This window comes from Rhipicephalus sanguineus, chromosome 5 (assembly GCF_013339695.2).
Source record: "Rhipicephalus sanguineus isolate Rsan-2018 chromosome 5, BIME_Rsan_1.4, whole genome shotgun sequence".
Taxonomy (NCBI): domain Eukaryota; kingdom Metazoa; phylum Arthropoda; class Arachnida; order Ixodida; family Ixodidae; genus Rhipicephalus; species Rhipicephalus sanguineus.
The window spans coordinates 82,618,945-82,636,841 of record NC_051180.1 but is presented as its reverse complement, the minus strand read 5'-3'; the positions used below and the strand labels follow the sequence as shown (position 1 = coordinate 82,636,841).

Below are 17,897 nucleotides of genomic sequence, written 5' to 3'. Positions count from 1 at the left end.
ACAGTGAATGCCTTACAGGTGCATAACATGATTAGGTAGTAATGCATTACAATGGTTCACATTACAATGGGCATATGCTGCATAGTATATGGAGCAAGATCATGCTTTGCATTTACTCATTTCAATGCTATATTCATTTGCAGAAATTCAAGTAACATTTATAAAGACTGGCATCCAAGGCTGTTATCTGTAGGCTTTTCTCATCAACAGCCACTGCACTGACACTTGAAGCACAATTGAACCAACTTATCCTGCTGTGCTGCTTCAAGCCATGTTTTTTTACCTGGCTCTATTGATCACTTTCTTTTCAGCTATAGATTCCCCCTTAAAAGAAAGGTAATGACTGCCTCCATAGAAGTAGAATTCAAAAGGAGCCCTTCGTCAGGTACAGCTTTTGCAATAAGTAAAGGGGCCACCTTGCAAGTGAGAAACATATTTCCAGACCTTATGGCAGGCACTTGTTGCACTTCCAGTGTTCCAAAGCTAATAGACCCCTTTAATAATCCCCAAGTGTGCTTCCCTGCATTGAATATTAGCCCAGCTAATGGCGCTACTTGTGTTCAAGTGGAGACGAGGTCCTAGTTGCATGTGCTGGGGCTTGTCTATTATGCGTGTTTATGTCAAGAGAGCCGAGACTACATTTAACGCACCATAGCGCAAGCAAATTGCATTTGAACACGCTATTTGCATAAGTGACTAGCTGCCATTAGTTGGGCTAACTGCATTGCAGGAAAGCTATCTTTGCAATTATGAAAAGGGTCTATTGTCTGTTGGTTCATTTGGTTGTGTCTAACACCTACCGTATTTACTAGAGCTGTGCGAATAGCAAAATTTTGGGTGCGAAGCGAATTCGAATATTGAAGTGTGAGTGCGAATCGAATCGAATATTTTCGAATATTTCTCGAATATTTTTCGAATACTTCGAAGCAAAATTGCAGAAAAAAAAGTTAAAGATGATTCCTAAGCATATTCTTATGAGATAGCAACCTGAAAGTGTTTCTTTTCGCTAGGTTGATGAAGCACTGGCGGGGTGGTGTTTCATAGTTGTCTTATCAAGAATGAGGCAATGTAGAGGCCGAATTCTATTTATGTACATGATTTGGTTCCACCAAAGTTTTGCCGACAACACTTTACACGTGATAGGCAAAGATGCCATTTCCTCAGCCTCTCCTCCTCTTTCAACTTCTGTGGAAGCCCAACTGATGGGGCGGACAAGGGTGTGCTCCCTTCAAGACCGGAGTTCCAAATCTGCCTTTTAGACGTCGACATATAAGAACATCTGAAATTTTGGATGCTAAAAAGCTTCGGCTTCCGATTTTTCGGACTTCCTGCCCAAATTTCAGGTCCAAAACAGCATTAATTGAGCCCCCACCTCTGCCACATCTTTCATCTCCATGTTGGAACCAGCGTTTTCTTGAGAATAAATTTGCGACCGTAGCGGAGCTTGAAAGGCAGCTTTGCCGCAATACGGGGGTGTGGTGAGGTGAAGCATATTGAAAATCTAGGGACCACTTCCAATCGGACGTTGACTGTGTCTTGGCAAAGTTCGACCGTAACGGAGCGTGAAAGACAGCTTTTCCACAATACGAGAGTGTAATGAGGTGAAGCATATTGAAAATCTAGGTACCATTTCCACTCGGACGTTGACTGTCTCTTGGCAAAGTTCGACCGTAATGGAGCTTGAAAGGCAGCTTTGCCGCAATACCGGGGTGTGATGGGGTGAAGCATATTGAAAATCTAGGGACCACTTCCACTCGGACGTTGACTGTCTTGACTAAGTTCGACCGTAACGGAGCATGAAAGGCAGCTTTGCGGCAATACAAGAATGTAATGAGGTGAAGCATATTGAAAATCTGAAGGGGTCACTTTCAATCGGACGTTGACTGTATTTTTTTTTGGGAAGTTCGAATAGTTCGAATAGTAAAATTCCAGTGCGAATCGAATCGAATAGCAAACACTATTCGAAAAATATTCGAAATTTCGAATATTCGCACACCCCTAGTATTTACTCGAATCTAGGCCGGCCCCGGTTCTAAGCTGACCCCCGAAATTCGCAAGGCCAGAAAAAAAAAAACCTTAGTTATTGTACTCGAATCTAAACTGACCGCCCCACTTTCGCACATCGTTTTTTCAAAAAAAAAAAGAAACATCGGCTTGGATTCGAATAAATATGGTAAAATAAACACACATAGGTACATACTAGCACAGAGAAAAAGACTTAATGAAGTGCAATAGATCGCTTTCTGTCAAGCATTTAATTTTTGTGAAAGGTCCCTTGTGGTTCGTATTTAGTGGACGACATGACTCACCATGTTGCATTTGGTGCAATGCAGGTCCTGGAGAACTTGCGCCATGCAGAGGTGCTGCAGGCTTTCTTGCAACAAGGCCTCAATGTCAGCAGTGTCATATGGACTTTCGCAAACAGAGCAGTACCAGCGGGGACTGAGGAAATTGGAAGGAAGAAAGCATACGTTAATCTTAGAATGACAAAGTTGGGCTGGTTGGTAGGGATTCATCATAGAAAAGGTTAAGTCGGTTTGTAGAGTTTAACACCATAAAGCGGCTCTGGCTATGGATACACTGTAGCTGAGTGCTTCGGGTAATTTCGACCACCTGGGGTTCCTTAACATGCACTGGAATCACACTGGCCTCTAGCATTTCGCCTCCTCCAAAATGTGACCACCACGGCTGGGATCGAACCCGCGTCTTTCAGGTAGAAAAAGTAAAGTGCCTTTTCACGAGCGTGAGAAGGGACAAAGACAAGAGAAATGGCGTCAAACAACCGAAACGTTTCACTGCAGCAGCAAAGAAGGCAGACACGACACTTATGACAACATGCTTGGGAAGAGCAGTGCTGCCCGTCAACACGAATGCAGACTAACAACTCAAGAGTTTACGGGTATATATTCCTGAGCAAGTGCAGATAAGTTTTTCTGTCTGCCTTCTATTTTGGAATTAATGCCCTGCAGTTACACGCAATCATTAACGTGAGAGTTCAACACTGAAATTGGCAATAAACGTTTGCTCCCATTAAAATCAATCAAGAGCAGCACTCACATTCCGTGATTATCACGACCTTGATAAGGATCTTTGCAGAGGTCAAGGTCCCTGCAGTTGTTGCACATCTTACAGATGACCTGAAAAGGTGCACCAGAAATTTATTTATTTATTGAAAAATACCTTACAGGCCCGAAGGCATTGAGTAAGGGAGGTTACAATGAAAAACACAAGTAAACTTGCAATGAGGGGTTACAATGCAAGTGAATAATAACAACCAAGAAAAATACAGTGCTACAAAATAACCCCCCCCCCCCCCCCCCCCCCAATTCAGTACGTTAGCAAACTTCAACAGCAGATTACAGCACATTAAGGAAAAGAAAATGCAACACTTCACAAAAACAAAGCTTGAAAGTTAAACGATAAAACAATCTTACGACGCTGCGGTAAGGAAAAGCACCTCAAGTTTGTGTTGAAACATGTAAGGGTGACTATCAGAGGCGATATCATTGGGAAGATCATTCCACATGCAGATGGCTTGCGGCAGTGCTGATGCGTTAAACGCATTTGTGTCACCAAAGTAGCCCGTCTTGCATGACATAAGTGGTGCTAACCAGCACCACTTGTGCTATGTAAAGCGTCAAATGCTGTGTAAAGCTATGTAAAAGTGCTATGCAACGCGTCATCATAGCACGACAAGGATGTAGAAGTGAGGCAGTAGCAAGACCATCTCTACCCAGCAGGCATTCAGCATCAATTTTGAGGTATTTGGCTACAAGATATGCTACAAAACACATAAGCATTCCAGTTTCCCAAAAAGCTATCTTCTTGTACTTTCGGGCAGTTTGGACTGTGACACCAATGCATTGCTTAGCGAAATTTTTTTGGGATGGATATCTGGAAAGTGGTTAGTATTAGGTCCTATGCTAAGCAGACATGACTTAATTATTGCTCAGCCTCGATGCTTCCTTTTCAACATGCGTCAAGTGAATAAATTTAAAAGTTTATTAGCAGATGTTGTTAAGTCATTTGACAAATTGCAAAAATTTCATTCCTGCTTTTCTGCATCTGCCGTCGAAATAAGTTGCTCGTTTCTCGTTGAGAAGTGCAGAAATATACTATGACTCTCCATCTATGTATAAAACACATTTCAGTGCTTTACAATTAGAAGCCTATTCACGACTACTTTTGGTGTTCCTATGGCCAATTAGTGGCCGCTGCTTACAGAATAACCTGTATTTTAGCAATAACCTAGTTCAGCTCAGAAACAAGATAAGCTTTTAAGTGTCCCAAATAAGGAAAAAACACCCAGCACACAAAGAAATATTGGTCATGAAAAATAACATACTTAATTATTCTCGCTTCTTGGCATTGCCACAAGCCTTGTGAGCCTTTAATAATCACTAGTTCAATGACAGGATGTGAAAAGTTTGTCCACGGGGTACTAAACAGAAGAAATGAAGTGCTACCTCAGTAAGCACAAAGGAAAGGCAGGGATCTTTCCAGGTTCCTTCTTCACTGAACTCTCCTACACCAATGAGCTTCAGGAGGTCTCGCCGAAGCTTTGTGGACTCTTCGGTGATGTTGACATCCAGGGAGAGGACCTGTACACGTCAAGAAAGGAATGGCAGCCATTCACCAGACACGAATAAAATAAAATATCCTGATCCAATTATACCTACGTAATCATCATCACCGGCCTACTTTCAGCCAACCCTTAGGGCCCCTAAACCACCTCCGATATTTTTCTAACATTTCAAGCAAACACGCACATCAAATTCAGAATACTGTCACGACCAACAATGCCAAACATGGCAGCGGACCAAGTCGCAGGCGCGCCACTAAAAAAAAAAAAATCCCTTGTCTTCTCCTGGCCTTTCGGTATCCCCAGCATAGGACGTGACGTCACCGCTCGCGTCTGGTCATGTCAATAACGAAAAGAACTCACTTGTCTGCTCGCATGTAGACATGTGCGCCGGACCCAAATTCACCGGCGGCGGCGCGCCAGTGTTTCCACCTCCGGCGGCGGCGCGTGAACGCCGCGGGGTTAATCGGACCGGCGGCGGCGCGGCGTGGGGGGAGGGGAGGAGGTGGAGGGCGAAGCAGTGAATGCGATAAGTACACACCGTAATGTTACATGAACGAGGGCTAGCAGCTAACTCTTCTTGCTCCGATCTCACTTAACTGTACAAAACGCTGGTGTATGGCAATACGGCCGCTCCCGTGAGAGAAGCGGTTTTCGGTCAGTTTGTCGTATCAGTGGCCCGAGCGCGAAGCAGTGAGAACACAGCGCGTAGAAGGTATACGAGCCGTCTGCTGCGGGATGTCTGCGTAAATAGCGCGCGTTCCAGCGCTCTCGACCGCGCCCATATAGTCAAAGTTCACAGTTGCTGCTCGAGTTACTCAGTCCCTCTAATAATAATAATAATAATATCTGGGGTTTAACGTCCCAAAACTACGATACGATTATGAGAAACGCCGTAGTGGAGGGCTCCGGAAATTTCGACCACCTGGGGTTCTTTAACTTGCACCTAAATCTAAGTACACGGGCCTCAAACATTTTCGCCTCCATCGAAAATGCAGCCGCCGCGCCCGGGATTCGATCCCGCGACTTTCGGGTCAGCAGTGACTCAGTCCCTCTCACCAGACATCCCTTCCTACTCCTTCGCCCAGCAAATGACGTGCGGCGCGTTTCCTTCTGCTTGAGGAGCAATCGACGACAGGCCTCGCACGTGGGTTGATGTTGTTCCGTGTGACGGAGATGGCCAGCTTGTTTCATCTCTGCTTTAGCCATGTTCCTTGCCAACGCCCACGAGCTTTTACTCGCGGGTAGGACATACAATGCGCGGAGCAACATTATCGATTTAGAGTTTAGACGGAACATCACGGCGACGGTGAAAAAACCTATCCTGAGTGTCCATACAATTGCTAACACAATAATATACAAAAAAAAACGTCTAAGCGGGCTCGCCTTTTTCCTGGAAAGCTGCCTCGTCTCCGCTGTAAAGAGTGCGTCAGTTGGAAGAATCATATAATCCGGCGCCTTTTCCATTGGTTTCGTTCTCGCCTTCAATACCCTTCTTACAGGGGACATCTCCTCGCCACTCAGTTCTTCATAAAGCACGCGTAGAATGTCAGCACTAGGTGTTGAACCTATCATGATTTCGCGCTTGTCGGCTACAGTCTTATCTCTGCATGCGCGGTCGCAAACGTACAAAATGGAGCGAAATCAGTTAATCGCGCATGATAGTCGTGCGAGAGAAGCAACAGCGGGTGGGCGGCTGCATAGTAAAGCTGTATGGGAGACAATTCACAACTGTTACTTCTCGTATATGGACCAGTCGAGAGTATGTACCCTGATAATGTCACGTGAATCACCTTTATGGCGTCACGAAGTGCATCAGAAGACAAGAAACGCCGAGAGAATAACGCGCTCGTTTTTTTCTTGTATTTTCAGAGGCTGTTTCTTTAGGGGCCCTTTATAAACACAGGGCGTGCAAACACAGACACAGGAGAGTAGTCAAGACACCAGAAACACTGCTAAAAACTGAAAAATCACACAGCGGCGGAACCGAAGGTAGATGCAAATATTTATCTGCGCATTCCCACGTAAGAGGCCATACCTACCAATCAAGTGCGAGTAGCCGTCTACGTGAGAGACAGCTGTTCACTCTCTCAATTTTTCTCTTATGTCCGTGTTTCCACGTCATGTCTTCTTCATATGAATACCTACCAGCTAGCTCAGCTATATTCTGTTTGCCATTCTCTTTACTTCTGTATTTATTTATCGATTCACTTGAGTAAGAATGAAAGGAAAAAGTGTACTAACGCACCGAGATATATATATTACTTATCTATTTTATTTATTTATGCACAGTGTACTAGGTCCAAGACTCCAAGAATATGCTAACCAGCGAGTTGGGTCATCGCCCTTCAAGGCTGGAGGACGTGGCAGTGTTAAGGTCAGGCAATCAAATACTCGTGATATTTCTGGAGATGATATTACAACTTCTGGGGAGCTATTCTCGATGCGTTCATCCAAGGAGATGTCGCCAGTCCATTTCGGCAGAGCGCACTCAGTGATTCGAAAAAGCGGTCAGCCGGCCGTGATGTCACTTCGCTCTTGACCACGTCGCCGCACCGAACCTGCCAGCACATTCCTAGCGTAAGAACAGAGTGGACGAAATGCACAGAAACGGGAACTTTTCAAGTCTGAATTTGCATATGGATGTGACCCAGATGTTTGAGAACGATGCAGGGAATACCGACCTTACAGCTGCGTTAGACTAGCGGCCACATTAAACCTAAATCGATAGCTAACACGATCACAAGACGTGCACCGAAAATCGGATCTCTGAGGGCTGCGTTCGTTACATTGAAGCGAATTCCGTTCCTATCATTTGTGTCGAGAGTGTTTGAAAGCTTTGTGATGTCATGATGGCGCTGCAGAACAACAACCGGAAACAGGGGGCGCGCTTCTCACCAAGCTCCTGCTATTCAGCGGCCGCTGAAATGAACAGTTCATTACATGGACACATCGAGAAGAGCTCCTCTGGCGAAGCGCTGTATTTTATTTCCAAATTCCCCACTCGAATTAAAAGAAAACACTAACGGCGGCGCGCCGCATTATTGCGCGGCGGCGTGACCAAAAACAGGCGGCGGCGGCGCACACCTCTACTCGCATGTAGATGTGCCCACCGCTCTTCCTCCTCGCACGATGAGGAAGAGCATCGGCCAGAAGGAAAGGCTTAGCGAAGAAAAGAGAAAAACGAGCGAGGGCCACTTTTCGATCATCAAAGCCTGTAACTCCGCTATTATGACACTGTTTCGAAAAATTCTCGCTGGTGCATGTTTGTTGAAGACTCGTGCACAACTGCAACACCACATTTAAACTTCGACCTCCGGGTTGTTTAGGAGCCTTTTAAACTTTGATTTCGTTGGCACTCATTTTATGGATGCATTATAACATTGCCAACCTAAAGTATAATTGTAATAGTACGTGAATGCATGTGCTTTGTAAACCAATTACAATGCTGTACTAACCTTACAAATAGCCTTGACGAACTCCAAAGCAGGACTAGTTGGTTTCAAGTGGCTGCCTGGTATAACTGGGAACACTTCTTGGCCATCTAGAAGGTTGGATGACAGCTTGTGCTGTATTTTTTGGGTGATGCTGAAAAGAAGCAAAGATAATTAAATGCTTCTACCTGCATCAAATATGACTTGGGGCACCTTGCAACGACATTAACATTGTAACAAAACAATCCGGTATAGTTGCAGCTTTCAGAAAGCACTTTAACAGATTTCCATGCTCCCACAAAAGGACATATAGCTTACGATTTACAGGATCGCAAAGCTATCGCTTTTCATCTGTACCACCAAATTCCTCACATGACTCATGACAGGGGTACATACATCCACTGCAGCTGCTAGCATATACAGTCGAACCCACTTATAACGATCCCACGTATAACGATCTATCGGTTATCCGCGATGCGCAGCGCCTATAGGGGCGCCACTGAAAGCCGCGTAGCGGCGGCCGTTGGAACCGCTCGCAAGTCGCGTAGCAGACGCCTCATTTGCGCGCGTGCGATTCGCTGGTTGTGCGCGTCCCAGATAATTATCTTTGCGGCAACAGTGTGCGCAATGGAGCCGCACTTTATAATAGTGGACATGTGTCCCGATGTCACAGCTGTGTGGGACGACAATGTCCCATACGCGACAAGTGTTTGTCACAGACAATCGACAACAAGCTTCTCCTACGAAGTGGAGCTCATAGTAAGTACACCGCTTTCTTTATAACGTCCCGATCACTAACGCCTGCATGCGTTGACGCGTGAACCAATGTTTTTTTCTCGACACAGTAGCTTCGTTTACGTGCCATGTGCTGATATAGTAGATTTTGAGGGAGCGCTGTCGCACCGGCGTATAGATTTCACAGGGTCGGCCACGTGAAGGGTCAGCGTTGGTAAAACTTTGAAACCAGCACGATAAACTTGTGAAAAAATAAACGATAAGCTTGTCATCATCGGTGCAGAAGCGCACAGCGAACATTCTGCACCGATGATCGCATTCCAGTGCCATCAATAGGTAGAATGCAGCCGATTTCTTACAGCACACGTGTGATTCCACGGCGCTTTTTTAAAGGAGCCGTCACCTGCCCTACATTCTCTCGCATTGCGCTTCGCGCCATTCGTTTTTCAAGTGAGCCAAGGTATCGCGTCTTATCAGTAATAACAACCTCATGTGAATTATAGTGTCTACAATGCAGGCGAGGCGACCAAGTGTAAACGTAGTAGCGTTCGCTGAAAACGTAGCGACAAAAAAGAAGAAATAAAAACACGGTAATCGTTCTAACACTGCCGTAAACAAAGCGGGATTGCTTAGCTTCTACGTCGTACAGCCGCAATCCACCGCCGCCGTCGCTTTCGCTCATGAAATAGCACCGGAAACCTGTCGATGTGCGTTCCTGGCGATTTTTTGTGTGTTTGAGCAGTCGACAACGCAGCAGGTATTTTTCGACATCGCTGAGGCCCGCCAGAATCGTTAAATCACGATGAAGAACACATCCATCCGTGCACTCGCGTATAGATGCTCGCAGGAACACTGCTCGCCGGCCCCGCGAGCGCTTCTGAGCCATGGTGGCAGATGGCGTCGTCGGCGCTTTGCGCATCGCCTATAACGACCATATTTGCATGCACTTACGATTTTCCTATGCTAACCATTGAAGCTGCGTCCAGATATAGCGAACATTTTTCAAAGCCTCCTACTTTTACAACGAACACTTCAGACACGGTCGCGGTAAAAATATGGCACATACGAAGCGAAAAAAAAAGTTAAAACATGCCTTCTAAAGCGTGACAGGAGCGCGCGCATGCGCCTGCCCCGCTGCAGTTTACTTGCGACTAAGATACCCGTTCGGCGAGCACCGCACGCAGATTTCGGACGCTGCGAGCGAGGTCGCTCACTTTCCAGCCTTTTCTTCAGTGGTAGAATGGCAGTGAGGGGAAAAAAAGAAATAGTAGGCGGCATGAAGCCTTGCGCTCAGCTTTCGCACGTTAACCTTTCCTGACGCCGTTCTCTGCAGCTACGACCGCCTGCGATGAACCAAACAATGCCTTGGAACGCAAGAAGGCATAAATGCAAGAAGTGATAACCGCGATAACTTTCCATCGCAAAAAGGTTCACTGCATCCCTAAACTCGTCGACGCCACAATGTGCCGCAAAAAGTCGTCCGTCTTTTCGGTAACGGCAGAGACCGGTCTATCGGTGATTACGACTCCCGCGCGATTGCGGCGATGCCTTCGCGAATAAGCATGAGAAATGAGCGAAGGCGAGGTGGCGGCCGTCGAAGAACGTGCCATTATGCCTTATAGCCAACAACCTTATCACAGTCATCTGTAGATATCTGCTCGGCCGCGCGTGTGGCGTACGCCATACACTTTGGATTGACGGCGGTACGAGCGCGCCATGCTTATAGCCATGCTGCCGTTCGCAAGTTCGTCGCCGCCGCGTCGTGCGAGACCGCGTCGCTTTGTAGAAACGAAAGTAGCTCGCTGTTGTTAAGCGGCGCGGGCACCGAGAAACGTCGATGCATCGACAGCAAGCGTATATTGCGTGTTTGACTAGGTATAGACGTAGAGTATGCGTTGCTTGGAAAATGCTTGTTTTCGCCGCGTTGAACGAAGAGGCTAGTCACCGCACCCGTCCGTGCACGGTCCGGAGTGAAGCAAGCACGAAGAATGTACAAACGCGCGCATACGGCATACAGCAAGCGGCCCGGCTCCGCAACCCGATCGAGTAGGCGACGCGCTGCACGCAACTAGCCAGGGATGATCGGCTCCACGTCGCTGTACCGCACTTCGGTGAAACGGTGTCAGCTCAATGCAAAGCCGCTTAATTCACTCGTGAGCACGCAGCGGGCGTCGCTTCACGACGCGAAAATGCTTAGCTTGTCACCGAAGGGGTTGTTAGCACTTTAATAAAAGTGCACAAAGAAAAAAACGGCTTGGCCGCTAAGCGCACGTTTTTAAGGGCGAGTCCATATACAACGAACTACTGATATAATGGCCACTTTTCGCGACACTTTCGAGTTCGTTACAAACGGGTTCGACTGTATAGTATATGTAACAAGCAACACATTATTGTAGTTGCTATCATCACATGTTAGCAGCTGTAAGTTTCACATGTTAGCAGCTGTAAGTTTCAACAGTGAAACTTGATCCACGTAACTTGTGCCCCAAAACTCCATCTTATTTATGTACACCACAACTAGCAACAGAGCACCTTGCAGCACATACAAAGCAGGTGATGTGTTTGCATGTGCTGCCTTCTTCACATACTAAGAACAAGCTGAAGACACTCCATTCTGCGAGCACTTTTTTTCTTAATGCAGGAAACCTAACGGGATGTAGCGGGCAAGATTTCACTATGGGCTCACCTGAAAAGCTTCTGGGCCAGCTCACCAGTGACTAGTCTCTTCATGTAGACAAGTGTCTCCACACCAGTGCTATGCTCCTTGGACTAAACAGAGAAAGAGGTGCAATTAAACATCATTTACACACTAACATGGCTAGCCATATAACAGCTTTTAAAAGGACACAAGGTAAAAAATGCAGTTCTGAATTGCAGTATTCAGCAGCTAGAACTTCGGTAATAATGTCACAACGTTATTGGTACAGCCATCAGTTAGGTGCACATGAAGTTCAATGAGGCCAGTAGTGACATGGAAACAGTACAGCACCGTAAGCACCAGTTTATTCAAGCAGGCAAGGGCGTCTGATTGAATACTGCTTGAAATAATGATACTATTTAGTAAAGTGGGTCATGACCAAGCACTCTTCATAGTTTTTATTATGGTATGATTAGAGAATGACAAGGAAAATTTTCTTGCAAACAGAATGTAGTTCAGCTTGGCAAAACATAGGAAAATTTATGGAAGTTAGTATGTGTGCAACTGCCGTTCATGCCAATGTATCCTCTTTTTTTATTGCATGTTTCATTTCCTGAGGCACCCGCCACGGTGGTATAGTGATTATGGTGCCTGACCGCTGACCCGCAGGTCGCGGGATCGAATCCCAGCCATGGCAGTCACATTTTCGGTGGAGGCGAAAATGCTTGAGGTTCGTGTACTTAAATTTAGGTGCACTGTTAAAGAACCCCAGATGGCCGAAATTTCCGGAGCCCTCGACTGCGGCATCCCTCATAATCATATCGTGGTTTTGGGACATGAAACCCCAACAATTATTATTAATCGTTCCTGAGGCGGTGGGTGCAAACAGGCCATCAACAAGTGATTTTTGCTCCGTGAAGCCTGCGCAGGACAAAATATGTAATGCCACAACATGTTGGCAAGCGTACCACTTGACTTGCAGTCCTCCTTTGCACCTGAGAGGCTCCAGGCATGTCCATTTCCTCCTTCAATTTTAGGTACACGGAGTTGATATAGCTGCCTATGACCATCTGCAAAGACAATCATAACAGTGACCTGAAAGGGAGGCGCACTTTAAAGGGGTACTGACACAAAAATTTTTTGCTGCGATGTGTTGCTGTAGGCCTGTTAGTCATAACACGGCACATAGTTTGCTGCAGAGCGCAACAGATCATTAATTACAGGCTCCTCATTATTGACCAGTGCACGCTTCGGTTTCAAAAACGACAAGCCTCTGGGTGCAACTATCACCACCACACTTCCACGCGGTTCACGAGCAGCCGCCGAGAAGTAGGCTGCTGGAGCGAACGCAGCAAAAAAACATGGCGGCTATGACGTCATTAAAACTTGTTGCAACGTGGTCACGTGAGGGAAGTAGGGGGTCACCAAGGGTCACTTTTGAGGGTGTCAGTAGCGCGAGGGTGTCGATCGCTCACGAAAACTTCAACATTCATTTAAAATACCTTCCAAGCTACAGTCGCTGTTGATATTTTGCAGATGATATACGCATGTTCATGGGAATCGATTCCGCAGGCTATCTCGGCCGCGAAATTTTGTGTCAGTACCCCTTTGACATTCGCATTCTAGTGCGAGATGAAACTAAAAATGAAAGCAACACAGCGTGTGCTTTAGAAACAAGAACATAGCTCTTCGCAATTTTCACTGTGTCGTGCTCATGCGAAACACGTGAACGGTTGACAATCACGTGGCCAACGTAAAGTGTGCACAAATTGCTTTCATCCACTACTGGAGTAAAATAAGGCACTATATGAGAAAAAGAGTAAACTTTAATCACGTGGAGTCAACCTGGCTGCAGGAGTTCATAGCTGGTTACTGTTGGGTTGCGAAGACCTTGTGGGAGGGAGCAAATGCATTACTACTTATAAATCGTGCTTACGTAATTGAGCAAAAAAAAGCAATGTTAATTCTGCCATGTATGGTGGCTCATCAATTGACACTATACTGGCTTTTGAGAGTTGTTGCTCGTGATGGCCTCCATTTGCTACAGGGACTCAACAGCCTGAACTGTATCTAACCACTACAAGTGCTTGTCTTTCTTTGTCGTCAACGACAATTTTCCATAAGTCCTTACTTCACCGCAAAAACACAACATTTTGTCATGCTCAAGGAAGTGGAAATGTCACACTGTGGCTGACAAGCAAAGGGTTACAGACATTTTAATTAATGTCAAACTGGAAGCTGGAGCCCTGAAACATGTATGGTACTAAAGAGGAGGCAGGAGAGTTGGGGAATAGTGCAAAGTTACACAGCTAGACACATAAAATAAGAATGTTTAGGTACGTCACAATTTGAAGATGTGTCCCAAACATTGCATGCCCTATATGTCAGGCAAAATGAGGAAGTTAGGTAGCTATGAAAAATCACATGCAAGGGCAAACCATGCCACTGAAAATTCTTGCTACCCTTGCTACAGCACCCAACAAATCAACACTGCATGCATGATGACATCAGCAGAAAACTTACATTGAAGTTGTCTTGCACACCTCCAGCTACAGGCAAGAAATGTGCGAGGTTCCAGAACATTCGCACTTCAGGCTTAAATAGAGAAAAAAAAAATAGGAGAGAGAGCAAGTGTGAGTTTGAGTCATTCGTACATTGGGACAAAGCGTTTAGCAGTTGTACTACCTCATCATCAGCAGACTCCTCGTCATCGTCTCCCTCTGTGATTTTGCCCTGGACACCACCGTGATTTGCCTGCAGATGACAAAAGCGCCAGCATACTGAAAGTTGAAAATTACCATGCTTAGCACATATAAGCCTGTATAACACGCTTTTAAACTTTAATTGAGGTGAAGGTAATATGTACATTTAACCTTGAAGTGTGGCTTCCCGGCAATGTGGACTTCCCCAGAATGAGTAATTTCACGGCATAACACCGCCATGCTGCAGTGAAACCACCTTTACAAGGGGGGGGGGGGGGGTTATAAGCGCTCAAATATGCATATATTCGTTCATTTCAAATACTTAAAAATTTCGAATAATCTAAGTTCGTGTCGAAGCAACTTCGAATACTGTAATATTCGTTAGAATATTTGCCCATCTCTAGGCTTATGACATCAATTCAGCTTATGGCCATAGGCTGACTTGCACTAAGCGCGCTGACCGAGACGAAAGGAGAGAGAAAGCGCTTTAAGCTTGTGACAAATCCTTGTAACTCTGCTTGTACTTGATGAATTCTAAAAAATTTTGCGGCAGTCGATTCATGCGGCAATAAACTCCGGTAGTGAGGCCATTCGATGATTATTTGTAAAAGTGTTGCAGGACCCCTTTAAGGAGCAAAGCACTGTCTATGATTAGCACTATGGCTATTCACCTGCGAATGCCCCATATGCCGTGAGGCTACAAAGGCAAGCGCAATTCCATCTAAAATCAGCAAAAGTCATGTGACATCATATAAATGTGTTATTTCTGCCACATTTTGGTCTTTATTTCCAATTTGCACCACAAATAAGTCATTATTGTGAGCCTAGCACAATCTCGCGGAATTGTAGAAGAGTAATGCACCGGCATAACGAGGTCTACCGTATGACTGCAGAGTCCCTTAAAAAATTTGAAAAAAGGAGGAGAAAATGACGTACCTGGGTCCAGCCAAAGGAGCAGCTGCCAGGCAGCACGCACAGACAAGTCGAGACTATGGAAGAGTTCACGGCCTCGGATGCCATTGATGACGTAGTCGGCATGGGCAAGGCCATCGGGCAGCCGGCGACGCTTCGTGCACAGCACCAGCCTACTCGTGCTTCCATACACTACCACCATGCCCAGGCGCTCAAACTCCATCACCAGCTGGAATACAAGCCGTACAGATTGGAAAAATAAAATCAAAATAAGGATTGCCTGTTATAAACCAACACACATCCCCATCAGCTTAAAAAAAAGTAGGCTCATAAATTTTGTTAAACATATGCGGGAAAATGCATGACTGTACGCACTGTCTTTAGCCTAAATACAGTAGACTCTCCGTAAATGGAATTCTCTTAAATGGAACAACTGCCTCTAATATGATTGGTTTTGTACTTGAATTCTGCATACCTGTTCAACTCTCAGTAAAGAAACTCCTGTTAAACAGAACACATTTTCCTGGTCCCTTCAGGTTCCATTTAACGAGAGTCTATACTGGAAACGAAACCTGAAGGGATCAAAGAAATGTGTTTCATTTAACAGGAGTTCCGTTTACTGAGATGAACAGGGGTGCAGAATTCAAGTACGAAACCAATCATATTAGAGGCAGTTGTTCCATTACACAGACATTCCATTTAAGAGATTTCCGTTTACGGAGAGCCTACTGTATGCTATTCCTTGAACCAAAAGCATACTTCATTTATACCATTAGATTATATTCTAGCGTTTTACGAGCCAAACTCACCATATGATTATGAAGAACAGTGTAATGGGGGACTACATATTAATTATGACTTGCTGGTATTTTATAACATCCAAGTACACAGGCATGTTTGCATTTAGCCTTCATCAAAATGTGGCCACCGTGGTCAGGAATTCAGTGCGCCATTACACTTAGCAGCAAAAAACCACAGCCCCCAAGCCGCCATAGCAGGTCTAATTTCATTTCTTTAGTAATGCAGTCCAATATATGGAAGGTTTAGTATTCCAAGTGCATAATGGCTATGGATATTGGGCACCACGTTAGGTAAAGCTTTCCCTAAGCCTTACTGTGGGGCTGCATTTCCCCCAAAAATATATGCTAAATAAAGATGTACAGTCAAAACTCTTTAATATGTACCCGTTTCAAACGTGCTAAAGGTTAAAACTAGGGGTGTGCAAATATTCGAAATTTCGAATATTTTTCGAATAGTGTTTGCTATTCGATTCGATTCGCACTGGAATTTTACTATTCGAACTATTCGAACTTCCCAAAAACAAATACAGTCAACGTCCGATTGAAAGTGACCCCTTCAGATTTTCAATATGCTTCACCTCATTACACTCTCCTATTGCGGCAAAGCTGCCTTTTAGCTACGTTACGGTCGAACTTTGCCAAGACACAGTCAACGTCCGATTGAAAGTGGTCCCTAGATTTTTTAATATGCTTCACCTCATCACACCCCGGTATTGCGGCAAAGCTGCTTTTAAAGCTCTGCTATGGTCGCAAATGTTTTAACTCAAGAAAACGCTGGTTCCAACATGGAGATGAAAGATGTGGCACAGGTGGGGGCTCAATTAATGCTGTTTTGAACCTGAAATTTGGGCAGGAAGTCCGAAAAATCGGAAGCCGAAGCTTTTTAGCATCCAAAATTTCAGATGTTCTTATATATCGACGTTTACGAGGCAGATTTGGAACTCCGGACTTGAAGGGAGCACACCTTTGTCCGCCACATCAGTTGGGCTTCCACAGAAGTTGAAAGAGGAGGAGAGGCTGAGGAAATGGCATCTTTGCCTATCACATGTAAAGTGTTGTCGGCAACACTTTTGTTGCGCCAAATCATGTACATAAATAGAATTCGGCCTCTACATTGCCTCATTCTTGATAAGACAACTATGAAACACCACCACGCCAGCGCTTCATCAACCTAGCGAAAAGAAACACTTTCATGTTGCTATCTCATAAGCATATGCTTAGGAATCTTCTCTTAACTTTTTCTTCTGCAATTACGCTTCAAAGTATTCGAAAAATATTCTAGAAATATTCGAGAAATATTCTAAAAATATTCAATTCGATTTGCACCCAAAATTTTGCTATTCGCACAGCTCTAGTTTTCCGTCTTGTCGAGAACTGCGGAGATCGGTCGATCAACTATTCTGACTTCCGCACGATTGCGGCGATGTCTTTGAGGCTAAGCATCGAGAAAGAACGAAGGCGCGGTGGCGGCTACAGACGAATGCGGCAGTATAACTTATCACAGAAAATGTTATCGCAACAAGTATCTTCAGCTATATCTGCTTGCGCATGCGTGTGCATAGGTCGGCAAAAAATGTGGAGCTCACTCAGATTCACTCACGAAATATATTTTTCCTTTAGAGCTCACTCGGACTCAGACTCAGCAAAAGTTTCCTCAACCGGACTCACTCGCACTAAGACTCACTGAAGTTTTTCTCAGCCGGACTCACCCGAACTCAAACTCACCAAGATATTACTCACTCGGACTCACTCAAACTCAGACTCACGGCTCTATCTGAGTCTGAGTGAGTCGACTCATGAGTCTGTTAGCGCATAATTAGCTTTTTCAACCATGTTGTCAACGCCAATATCTACCATGAATGGTGCTCTACTTGACGCCTTTTGATCTCGTACCTTCAAATAGGAGTTATCTGTGGGTGCAATCTAGTAAGGACATTTTTATTGAAAGAGATAACTCACACGAGACATTTTTATCAAGATCTACCTGTGAAAGAGTTTGCGGAGGGGGTGTCACTTGCCCCCCCCCCGCCCCCCCCACCTCGTAACTCACTCCTCTGATCAATAAATATTGAGCTGGCGTATGAACACTAGTGC

General features: G+C 45.2%; 1 protein-coding gene across 1 annotated transcript in view; it reads right to left on the bottom strand.

The window, feature by feature from the left end:
• The window catches only part of LOC119393891 (DNA polymerase epsilon catalytic subunit A), a 102,712-nt gene that overhangs the window by 1,203 nt on the left and 83,612 nt on the right, over positions 1–17,897 (bottom strand). Inside the window, exons 41-49 of the mRNA XM_037661081.2 lie at positions 15,030–15,232; positions 14,075–14,144; positions 13,913–13,984; positions 12,358–12,459; positions 11,438–11,520; positions 8,041–8,170; positions 4,467–4,601; positions 3,058–3,137; positions 2,310–2,442 (exon numbers count right to left, since the gene is read on the bottom strand). Coding sequence (XP_037517009.1) covers positions 2,310–2,442; positions 3,058–3,137; positions 4,467–4,601; positions 8,041–8,170; positions 11,438–11,520; positions 12,358–12,459; positions 13,913–13,984; positions 14,075–14,144; positions 15,030–15,232 — 1,008 coding nt within the window. The remainder of the gene's footprint in view (positions 1–2,309; positions 2,443–3,057; positions 3,138–4,466; positions 4,602–8,040; positions 8,171–11,437; positions 11,521–12,357; positions 12,460–13,912; positions 13,985–14,074; positions 14,145–15,029; positions 15,233–17,897) is intronic.